This window comes from Thermobia domestica, chromosome 12 (assembly GCF_964235325.1).
Source record: "Thermobia domestica chromosome 12, izTheDome1.hap1.1, whole genome shotgun sequence".
NCBI classification, from domain to species: domain Eukaryota; kingdom Metazoa; phylum Arthropoda; class Insecta; order Zygentoma; family Lepismatidae; genus Thermobia; species Thermobia domestica.
Window position 1 is genome coordinate 195,996,926 of NC_137465.1, and position 12,353 is coordinate 196,009,278.

Below are 12,353 nucleotides of genomic sequence, written 5' to 3' on the forward strand. Positions count from 1 at the left end.
CGCTCCTTCAAGTAAACAAAAGAAAAAGTAAAAAATAATAATAAACATGAAAATAAAATAAATAAAAATAAACATGTTTCAAGCAAAACATAATATCTTCTTGAAACGTAACACAGAAACGAAAGCAGAAGGTTAACTCAATGTACGACACAAGAGCTTAGTGGTAGAACATTCTCCTCTGGCGCAAGTGTGTTCTCTAGTGATACCAGGCCACGAGTTTCTGGAGGACAACACCCTGTCCATAAGTTTTCTCGGGGTTCTCCCGTTTCCTTCCACATTCTCATTCCACCAATTCTTTCATAATCATTTACTTCCGTTATTATCCGTCTCTTTAGCCTAAAGGGCATAGCCCTGGAACGTGAAACTGAAGATTTTCGATCATTATTACACTTTATTCTTACTCATATAGTAGTCATGACCTATGACAGGTAGTTATGGAGTTTTGTATTGTGAAAAATATAAAAGCAAAGAACAAAAAACAAAGCTACACATAAAAGTTACTACAGAAGGTTGTTCGCTGTATATTCGACCATTTTCGATTCGGTGCTGCCACCTGCCGTATCATACTGGAACTATGGGTTTGCTGGTGGGAGTAGTGTTGTATCTGATCTTGTAGGTGCGTGAGTGTTATCAAATCACGCCGAAAATCAACTGGAATTAGGAGGGTTACGTAACAGCCCTTTTCCATGCTATTTTCGTAACTACACATTGTAAAACAGTGTCGGGAGAGTGGGTTAACAAACGGGGTGACTACTGTGAAAGCTATTGTGGCCCGCTACACACAAGTCTTCCCTTGCGAAACATTCGCCCACGAAAACCACCAGGAGAAAGGCTGCAAGCAAAATGATCCCCGTAGTGCTAAGAGGGATCCGTCGATTGGCGTACCAAGAAAATCCCCCGACTCAACGTGATATGGGCCATAGATTACACACTCCTACCGTCAACTGTGAACAAAACAATTCGCAAGTGTCTTAGGTTGAAGTGTGTGCAGAAGACCTGTGTATACCACCTGCTAGCGCATCGAACGTGAGACGAACTCCATGTAAAGTACCTGGCGGATTCCAAATGAAAGAAAGTTGTAACAGTGGATGAATTATGTGCCCATCTCACTGCTGGTGGTCACATTCGAGCGATTACGTACTGTGACATTGTTGGCAAGGGGCACAGCAACTTTCTTCGTCAGTGCAGGGAAAGTTTATCTCGTGACTTTAGGGTTGTTACGAGATTCGAATGTGAAGCGAACAACTTTCTGTACATGCCGATAATTCTAATAGAGGTATTTACAGAATTGTCGATAAAATTAAACAAGGATGTACAAGTTAAATAGCTTAAAATTTCCCATTTTATAGAACACAGCAAAACTACTAAATTAATTCTAAATCACGGAGTATCAACAACACTCAGAAAGACATTTAACACAGAAAAGAAGTGACTCAAATAAAATTGAGAACGAATTCCTAAATAATAACTGTAAAAAGTTTTAAATATTAGTGTACAGAGCTCATGACTACTTACTAAACCATTCTTTCCACTCAGGCTGATTTTGCAACTCTGGAGTCATTTTTGTAAAAAATTCTACCATCTTTTCATGTTTATTATTGAGCACACAATTCACTAAATACATCTTCAATACTGCATTCTCCAGTTTCTTGACGGCTATAAGAGAAAATAAATGAAATATAAGAGCCATCAAAACTACCTAATAGTTATTTTACAAATACACAAAGTTCCTTTAGTAATCATTCAATATATTTTGTCGTTTTCTCTAATTTTTTAACTCCAGAAACTATTCGCAGAGTTTTACTTACAAAACCTTCTTAGAGCGTGTCTCAAATGATGCGATTTGAACTTAAGACAATCAAATTCACACAATAATAGGGAAAATAGATAGAAAACTTCTTCATTTCATGTCCGATCTTTAAAAAATTAGTGTAAGTTATAACAAGATTGCTCCAAACGAAACTTATTTTAGTGGTACTGATTTAATGAAAGAAATTGTCGCATGGTGTTAAATAATTAATTATTCAAACCTTCCATTAAATGTGTCACGTTAAAATTTTCCTATATAGTTTTAACACATATACGCCTTCTTTCTTGGTCCGAGTAGATCAAAGCTATTTACTGAAAAACCTTCCCAACAGATGTGTCAATGAAAACTTGACCCACGGACCCACCATCCACCGTCATCCATTCTGACCCATAATCCACGCCCTCCTCTCCATTGACTAAAGAGTTTACACTTATAACAAAACAAGGCGCTAACCTGCGGTGTGAGGGGTCCTTGGTTCGATCCTAGGCCATGAGAGTTTGCGCTGAAAAACATCATGTCCGTGGATTTTCTCACTGTATTTCCATTCTCTCCTACATTCTTATGCCACCAAATCTTTTACAATCATGTACTTTTATTAATTATTTGTCCCTTTAGTCTACAGGGGATAAATACGGGACGTAAAATTAGATTTTTCATTTTTATTTCATTTCACTTCGATATACACATTTTCGCATCTGTAGAATTCACATTAACAAAAATTACTGATTTTCTACATAAATAAAAATAGAGGTGACTATGTGACTTCATACCTCTTATACCAACCGACTGATCTCGATCAAATTTTCGATCCTCTTATACCGAAAGATGAGATTCGGTACTGGGACAGTTTTTACCATTTCACTTTGACGTTGCAACTTAGGTGAGAGAGAGATATAAAAAATGATCGAAAATGACCAATATTAGCCCCGAATCCATAGTTTTCGGTACTAATTTTTGTTATTTTGACCCAGCGTAGTGGGTAATTAGTGCTAGTTGATTAATAATGATGACTGTTTCTTTCATATTCACGATAGAAACCCCTCCGTGGCTACGCGGTTGGCGTGGGAGTCCCGGGTTCGGTTGATGGCGGAAGCTCATGTGGTTTGGATTCTACGTTAATCAGTAGGTCCCGTTTCATATAGCCTCTCTGCTGAAAGGGACATTAAAGTCAAAATCAACTTAACTCATATTCACGATGAACTTTTCTACAGAAACGAATAACAGCTCTATTATATTTAAATTGAACTTTGTACCTACAGATTCATGTAAAAATGCTCTTCATTTGTCAGTGTTACTCATTTTAAAACGATGCATTTAACGATAAGTTTTGCTCACTTATTTAATTCTAGCAGTGTGCAAAATTGGCATTTAGCTGCTTGTATTTCGATAACTAATTTCACTCTGTTGTCTTCGTCGAAATACTTGTTGAGTTATAAAATTTTACGTGCTACTAATGACAAGGAACTAATTTAATGCACAATATTTTGCATAGTAACCATCCAAAAGATAAATTATCAAATCATCAGCAAATTAATGGTCTAGATCAATGATACCCAATGTGAAGTACGCCAAGCTCTGAGAGTATCATAATTTGTTTAGGGATAAGCGGAAAATATATAACCTCTGCACACAGAGTAAACAATGTATAATCATTAGACTTAGAAGCTAGAACTTTTAATGCGAATGACAAAATTGGATACCAACGGAAAAAAAAGCCTCACAATTGGTACGAGCCCCATTTTCACCTCACAATACAGAGTTCCATTTTTAAAATAATTTTTGAGTAAGTTTTATTTGTGGGCGGATAATATTAAATGTAAGAACAATTGTCAATAAATATATAATTGACAAACAGGGTATAACGAAAAGGTACGGCAAAATTTTAGGGGCAGATTCCTTATTGGTAAACAAGTACAAAAGTTCATATGACCATATGTCGGGAAATGTATCGTTATAGTTACGGCCCTTGAGCCGCCTGACGGTGTGAAATACTCACATTCTGGACACCCCTCACAGTGAATCAGTTTAAACCTAAATAGCTCATAGCCTAATTAAGTTAGAAAGATAATTTTGGAATCAACGTCTTCCTGAAGGATAAAACTTCCCCCTGATATGCATTTTCATGGACGGATGCAGAGCCAAGGGCAAGTTATCCAATACATCCGGAATCTCAGTTTCTAGGAATTCTCGATACGTGTTTCCCGGCAGCCTATACGGGAGAATGTGTGGGCCTAGCAAAGTGTCACCGACAATACTGCACCACACACTGAGTTGTTGAGTCTCCTGGGACTGGGATTATCATCCGCTCAAACATGTGCATTATGATAATTTAAGATGTCCTCTCGTGTGAACTGAGTCTCATGTGTAAATTGCGGATGGGAAAATTGGATTAAAAGCGTACTTGCGGCAGATAATCGGCTGCTGACAGAGACTGCACTTACTGCAGGTGATATGGATACAGATTCGCTCGACGACACACAAGCCATATCTGCATGTGGTTTACATGAGCTTAATTAGGAGCTGAGCTATTGAGGTTTAAATTGAATCACTTTGAGGGGCATCCAGAATGTGACTATTTTACACTGTCAAGCTGTTCAATGACCGTAACATTGTAACGATGCATTTCCCACCATATGGTCATATCAACTTTTTTTACTTGTCTACCCAGAAGGACTCCACCCCTGAAATTTTGTCGTACCTTTTATTATAACCTGTATATATCAACTGGGGATCTATTAGTCTAAACAATGCTACACATCGCAAAACTTAAATGAAATGTCAGTTTAACATCCCACTGTTACGCCCTTGAGGCGTTCTGGCTGAACTTATTACGTACACACATGGTTCGTGCATACCGCTAATTTGGGAGTACGATGAACATTTCCTTTCCCAGAGAGATTGCCGGCCAAAGTTTTAAGTATCCCCAAGTTAGCGACTAACAAGATATTTCAATGAGTACCTGTGGAGTATTCCTGTATACACATATTCATGCCTCACAAATGCACAACTAATGTTAATTTATTTGCATCAGAAATCCCAGGTTCGACTTCCATAATCGGCCATCCTGATTAAGACCTCCTAGGTTTCCTCTCAGTTCTACCAGATATATAATTGGACTTCTTTTTCTTTTGAAAAATAATATAACCCTTTCTTTCTTTCTTTCTTCCGAAATTTTCCTCACATTTCCTTAATTAAATAAATAAATTATTCAGTGCATTTACCTGGTGCAAAATTATGTTCCAGTCTAGAAAACATTTTTTGATCAAGATGACTCCATAGTTCTCTTAGAGATGTGAGATCATAAGTATTCACACACTGTAGCAACTGCTCAATGATCTTATCTACCTATCAATTAAAGGAAGAAATTTTAGAAAAAGAAACATACAAAATACATGAGATAATTCATTTATAATAGGTTACTTCCTTTTTTCTTTTTTTTGGGTAATGCAAACATACATTTTCAAAACCATTGTAGTAAAATCCGCCAATTTTCGATGTCAAATTTATTTTTCATTCATAGAAAACACACAATCAAACCAAATTGCAATGAAATAACTCAAATATGGAAAATCTTACGTCGTATCAGCTGAATTAAACACTCTATCAAACTGCTTCGATGTGCACTCACGTTTTTCTCTCAGAAGAGTGACAACCTTAAATAGTGTTATTCATCCTATAATATAGCCTACTTCAGTATATGGTATAACTCATCTACAATTAAAGTTGGGTCATTCCTGTCAAATCACCCAGCAAAACGTGACAATAACACCCACCAATCAGATTTTCGTGCCTCTTAGTATAGTTGTAAGGACCAACAAGTTAGCAATCCATGTAAAATTCTTCTTCTCTAGCTCTTATAGTTTCGGAAATACAGTTTGTCAAAGTTTGAGAAAATAACTTGTAACTATATTTAGTTTACAAGTGCCTGCTTGTAAGTACAAGTTGATGGTAGGACGTTATAATTCAGCAAGTAATGAAATTACCCGCGTCATTTATCTTAACCAAATATCAACAAAAGTATGTAAGTTATAAGTGAAACGGTTTCATCTACCTGCCGCATCCGCAAGGTTTACTAAAAAATAAATAACGTTCACTTTAATTAAGAGAAATACTTAAGTGCGCAACATACAGTCAGAAAAAGAGCTTTATCACTAAAAAGCATGGGCGTCCGAGCCTCCCCTGGCTTATGAAAATGTATTAAATTTCTTAAGATTTTCTAAATACAAATAAAAAATACCAAACATAATATAGCAACTAGGCATCTGAGCCCCCCCCCCCCCAGAAAATAGTCTTCGGACATCCATGCTAAAAAGCTCTCCTTTCTTTTTTATTTCATAATAAACCAAACCAGAAAGGATACCCGAAAATCCTGTGAAATAAAAATACTGGGCTTTAGAACGCCTATAACCAATTGTGTCGTTAACGGTCTGCCCAAAATTAGTTTCAGGCAATACCGTATCTAAAAATACACATAATTAGAGAATTGTTCAAGGATATGGGTAAGAGGGGTGGAGTTGTACGTGATATGGGTGTGTAAATATCATGATGGTCATTTTGAACTCACAATCTTGAATTTAGCTTGAGAATGTTAAATCGGGAGGGTGTCGTGTGACGGCTTCTTCTTTAAAATCCAAATGAGAAGTTAATTTCTGGCTTAAGTTAAAAGGTACCCCTCCAGCTTCCAATCCACAAAAAACAGTTAAGCCATTAAAAATTATTAGGTTACCCGGTAAGACTTTAGTTACACTAGAACAGTGACTAGACCCGGTTCTTATAGAAGCTTCAACTATCACTTAAATTCAGTAATCCGTGGTTTTCATAAAAAAATTAACAGATTCTCTTCATTATTCTTATATAATTCTGTAAAACTCAATACGGAAAGATCACATTCAACGCACTGACTCGCCATCCTATACGACTACTATGCTGTTGAATCACCGAAACCTTCCGCGTGTTGCAAATAGTATCCACTTCTACATAACTTTTCTCGTATTACACATAACTTCACTGCCAAACTTACACACTCAAACATCACATAAGAACTCCAAATCATCAATCCTTACCTTATTTCCAGGGTTGGAAAAAAATACAGTTTTTTTTAAGAAAAAAAGAACAAAACATGTGTTTAAAACATGAAAAAGGTGTTTAAAATGTTTTAAACACACACACGAAAAATACATGTTTTAAACATTTTGAACAGTTTAAAACATGTTTTTAAACATATTTCAAAATCACGTATTTATTAAGACTTTTTTGCTCTTGCAACCGATCTTTTTATTTATTCTCGTTAAGACTACACTGTGTTGGGTACAGAATATTTCAGTATAGATTAGTAATTCTCAACTTATTTCATATCACGACCCCCTTTTATTATCCTCTTGCCAGTGACTCTCATAAGTATTTTCTTGGTTATAATAAACTTTTAAGGTAGATTTTAAAATCTACCTACTATAGAGATTTCACACAATCTATCAATATACATGGCAAAACAAAAGTCCTCACCATCCTTGTGTATTGAGAACGGGTTGAGGGAGTATGATGAAACTTGGAAGTGGTCTGACACATCAGATGGTGCTATCAAGCATCATGGCGAACATCTTTGCTCAGTATTCGAAATTTCAAATGCAAATGGTGTCATGTAACATGTTTTAAGGCTAGAATTTTAACAGAAATGCAGTTGTGCGGTTATTTTAGCCCTAAAGCAAGTCATTTCGAGTTATCGCTTCTGAAAGTTTTGTAGTTACGCCTTTAGAGACTAAGCTAGCATTTCGTGGAGGCAGGTGAGATTTTTGCTGAAAAATTTGGTTACTATTTTAGAACACTTATGCTAATAAAATTATTTTAAAATAATACGTTTTCGAAAAGTAATATTTAAAGCACACTTTATGTTGTGTTCTGCTAGCTTATGTAATTCCTTGTTTTCTGAGTCAATAATTTATTGAAGAAAGGTAGTATTTGGGATGGGAGTACAATGGATCCAAGTCCATTTTCAATAAAGTTCAGTTTTGCTCAGCAAATGAATTCTATTTCAAAACGTAATACTTCGCAGTCAAAAGAGTCAAATACAAATGTAACTAAAACCATGCGAAAGGGCGTGAAACAGTTTCATATTACAGCCACTAGACAGGGACGTCAGTGAACAGGAGGGTTACCGCCCCACCCTCACCCTGAATATCAGATTTTAGGGGCAGTAAGGCAGTTCTAGAAATCTTTTGATAAGCAAAGTCCAACAGAACAAGCTTGAGGTCCTTACACCGAATAAATACGGAGAACATACAGACGATTAAAACTGGAAAGTTGCTTAGGGCCAATTTTCAGAATTTTATGCACAACCGAAACCCGAAAGAGCCACCTTTGGAATCTTTGGGCCAAAAAATATACAAAAGAGCAATATAGGCTTATAGCTCCTTACGGCCAATGGAAATGGATTATAACTGATCAAAATCCGTATTTATTCGGTGTAAGGACCTCAATTTTTTTTTTTATGTTGGACTTTCCTCAGCAAAAGGTTTCTAAATCTGCATTACTGCCCCGAAAATCTGAAATTCAGGGTAGGGGAGGGATGACCTCTAAACGAACGCCCATGTCTAGCGACAATCATATAAAATTCTAGATTGCATCTCTTCATGTAGTTTTTTCCTTTCTTTCACCTCAGATTCGTGGTTGTGAAAATATGACGTTTTCTGTCAGTGTATTCTTTTGGACACATCCTGCATTTAATTAACGTAATTATGCATCTTGACTATGGCATTCGGAGCCTGACTTGTTAATCATTCCCACGCTGCAGTGTACATAATATAATGTTAACATCTTAAATTTATGAGCAAGGAAGGGGGAAATTAGCCCTCCTCTCCCCACACGCTTTCACGTGGTTTTTGTTTCATTTATTTCGTATCCTACACTACGAAGATACTACGTTAGCTGAGCAAAAGTGAACCTTTCTGAAAATGGGCTTTGATCCTTTGTGCTCTGAATGCCCCATATCTAAAAATACTTTATAAAAACTGAGTTGGAGCCAAATTTATCCTGCATCCCAAGTTTGTTCGAAACGTATAAAATTTGTTTATAGTTTGATTGATTACAGTCTTACATCAGTAGCAAGGCTATATGAGACAGGGCTTTTTGTTTAAAGTGGAATCCGAACCACTAATTTTGAAATTTTACGTCGGATCGCAGTCAAAATCTACACAGCAAATTCAGACGTCTCGTGCCTCTATCCTCAAAATTATTTAATGTTAAAAGACCCTGCGCTCTGTAGCGTGGTGCACACATACAGACAGACGAACATATTGAGATCAAATTGTCCCAGACACTGACGTTCGGCGCTGATGTTACAATAAGTATCACGCTTTAATGGTTAGTTACGCGGGCGACTGCCATACCTTGCGCTTTCTCGCCTGGTCCCTTCATACAAACTATGCCAAGGTGTAAAGGTTTAAAAAAATTTAGAACTGAGGTGTGGGAAGAGAGACGAAATAAAATTTTTATAATATAATGAAAAAAATATTGCTGATACAAAATTAATTCTTACCTGAAGTTTCCAGTTGCATCTAAACCACATTACTGACGTTAGAATCATCAGAAGCAATTTTCGGATAAACACTTTTACCATTTGTTTTGGTTTCCAATTCTTTTTACAGCACTGCATTTTTCATAATGATTCTTCATTCTTTGAACTAAACCAATCATTTCTTTCTTACACGTTTTGCAACGAGCTCATGTGGTCGTTTTCTTACCTGACGGAGTTTGAGTAACTTTAATAAATTTGCTCCAAATGATGTCCTTTTTCTTTTCGTAAAACTCATGTTAAACGATTCCAAGTTGTACGGAGACTGAGAACCAACATGTACTGCATCAACGAATGCCTGCGATATTTTAATTTCAGAACCTCAATTTAGCAAAGTACCTTTTGTTTATTTTCTGAATACAACACAAAAACTTGTTTCCGTAATAATTATTTTATTTCTTTTTTAATATCAGTTCTACAAGTAGTCCAAACTTCGACTACGACTTTCTCGCAAGTTAACTGAGAAGCAATTAAACAATACACTATACGTTAAAAATAAGGGGGAAAAAGAGACAAAATAAAGATCACCACATTGACCTGCTGTAGCCACGAGAAATCAAAACATTCACATGAGAAGAAAATAGTCTTCTGAATGGGGAGCACTTTTCACCAATTTTCTTCCTCTTGCAGATTTTGTTTTACAAAAATAAAATAAAATACAAACAAACATATGTTTAAAACAAGTTTTAAAAAATACACGTGTTTAAAATGTATACAAAATTTGTTTTAAACAAAATCAATTGTTTAAAACAAGTTTTAATCATTTGTTTTAAACAAAACAACCCTGCTCATTTCTCCTGCAAATTTTCCTTATTTTTATATAAAAAAAGGGGGGAGGGGGCATCTCTAAACTTAACCCTAATTTTTACCAACAGTTACCGGTTTATAACAACCACTTTTCATGAAATTGAAATAAATAAATAAATAAGTGTGCTCTTCCACTATCCTCGTTAAACCAAATTCAGTATTGCAGATTTCAAGGTCGCTGCCGCCGTCAGGTCTATAATACCCACATAAGATATCTGATGTCAGTCCGCAAAGCAAAAGAAAATTTCCAGTTCCTTTTCATCACATCTGGTATGATATAAAGTGCATACTACATGAATAAATGCCCTACAACTACTATTATCGTCATAGTACAAATTCACCTGGGTTCACTCCAGCAGACGGTTCTACCAAATAGAAAATTTATAGGTAAAATACGACTTGAAACATTTTTTGTCAAGGAATGATAGTGTGAATAAGTAATTATTGTCAGCGCACACCACATTAAAATGAATTTTGAGTGATAGTGCAAGGATTGTGTAAGTGTGCTCTTCCACTATCCTCGTTTGTGTGTATAACCCCGTCGTTGATGCGCCTGCTCCCTATGGACGCACCCCTCGCTGCCGCTCAGGCTCCCCTCCTACGCTTCTGTCCTGACTCGGTTAGATAGCATTCATGCTTTTTAGTGGCCACCTAGTACAAGTTGGTTAATGTTTTATGCAGTGTAGTTTTTATGCCATACGTCCACACTGTATTTATACTGAGCCTTCCTGAACCCAGCCTCATTTAGTCCATGTTCTGCTTAAAAAAAAATAAAAAAAAGTTGAAAAAGTAAGAAATTTGTCATAATTTGCTAGAAACGTCTGCTAGAGTAATTCCATTCACCTTTAGACGTACTGATAAATCTAGGTGCGCATTTACCCTGATGACTACTACTAATAAATATTCATGTTTATTATAGAAGAGAAGGGGTCGTATTTATAGTTTAGCTAATTGTGACAAATGGTTTACGTTACAAGCTGGTACAGGATTGAGTTCTTGTTTGGAATGCTATTTTTAAAAATCTGGCAAGCCCTTACTTTAGGCAAGGCAGTGACAATAACCAATTCACCTGAACCGGTTCCCGCAATTACAGTCACAGTTTCCAAGAACGAAAGACAGAAAACAACGTGGCCTGCGGGATTCTAACCCGCCTTTACTCACTGACGCTCGCTCGGCAATACTATGGTATCAGGAACAGCAACATTAGTGAGAAAATATCGATGTGAATAAGGAACAGAAAATACTCAGTGACAACCTGTGAATAATATTAACAGTGACAGTATACCACTACCTTGCCCAAAGTAGAGAGATATCGCCGACAGCTCTTTAATTTGCATGTGAACTAATCAACAGACATCAAAATTAAGCAGAAGCACATTTGGTGTTAAATTACTTTAGGGGACCATCCACAATACAGCTTTATGAGATGTAAATTAAGAAACTGCCCCATACACATAACACCTTCTCCTGGTATGAAGTGGTTTAATGCAATACACGGTTGTGATAATTTATTTAGGGTTGCTAGTATAAATGAAAATGTTATTAATAGCCTCACGAACTTACGCGAAATCCCTTGTCTTTATCTGCTTTCAGTTCTGAATCAAACATCTTCAATGTATTACTGAATCCTCTGTACAATAGATATTCTCGAATTAATTCATCTACATACTGTATATGAGACATTTTCATATATTCAATTAAACTACAATAGCAAACACTAGAACGCAATTCGGCAGACGACACACATTTGTTTCATCATAAAGAAGAGTTGCCAGGCCGAAAGTTCCACATTCTCTATGAAAACAAGATGAATTGCGGGTTATGGTTTGCGTCAACCCAACAAAAATTTGCAATAATCAATAACGCCTATGGGCCAATCCTACCATCTTCTGATATCTGTCTGATATAAATATCCTCCTGACATTTTTCCGATAAGTGTTTTACAATGTCCTGATAACAATCAGGTGGCTGATAAACCCTATCAGCTGGTTGGTACTTTGACAGGAAGTTCAATTGCCTGTTAACAGCTATCAGCTACTTGTTAGTTGTCGTGTAGTGAATCATGGACGAAATCGAAGAATTGTTGATGGGTCCGAGGACGATGAAGAGATTATTCAATATATAGCGAGGCCTAGAAAACCATTTTAGCTCGAATATATGCCAATTTAT

The 12,353-nt window shown here is 36.3% G+C and overlaps 1 protein-coding gene across 2 annotated transcripts in view; it reads right to left on the reverse strand.

Moving 5' to 3' along the window:
• LOC145666914 (WD repeat-containing protein 91) overlaps positions 1-11,957 on the reverse strand; it is a 75,467-nt gene extending 63,510 nt beyond the window's left edge. For both annotated transcript variants that reach the window (XM_081734512.1, XM_081734511.1), the window contains exons 1-3: positions 11,748-11,957; positions 5,032-5,155; positions 1,516-1,656 (exon numbers count right to left, since the gene is read on the reverse strand). In XM_081734512.1, the coding sequence (XP_081590638.1) occupies positions 1,516-1,656; positions 5,032-5,155; positions 11,748-11,873 (391 nt within the window). In that variant the 5' untranslated portion in view covers positions 11,874-11,957. The remainder of the gene's footprint in view (positions 1-1,515; positions 1,657-5,031; positions 5,156-11,747) is intronic.
• Between the last annotated feature and the right edge of the window lie 396 nt (positions 11,958-12,353).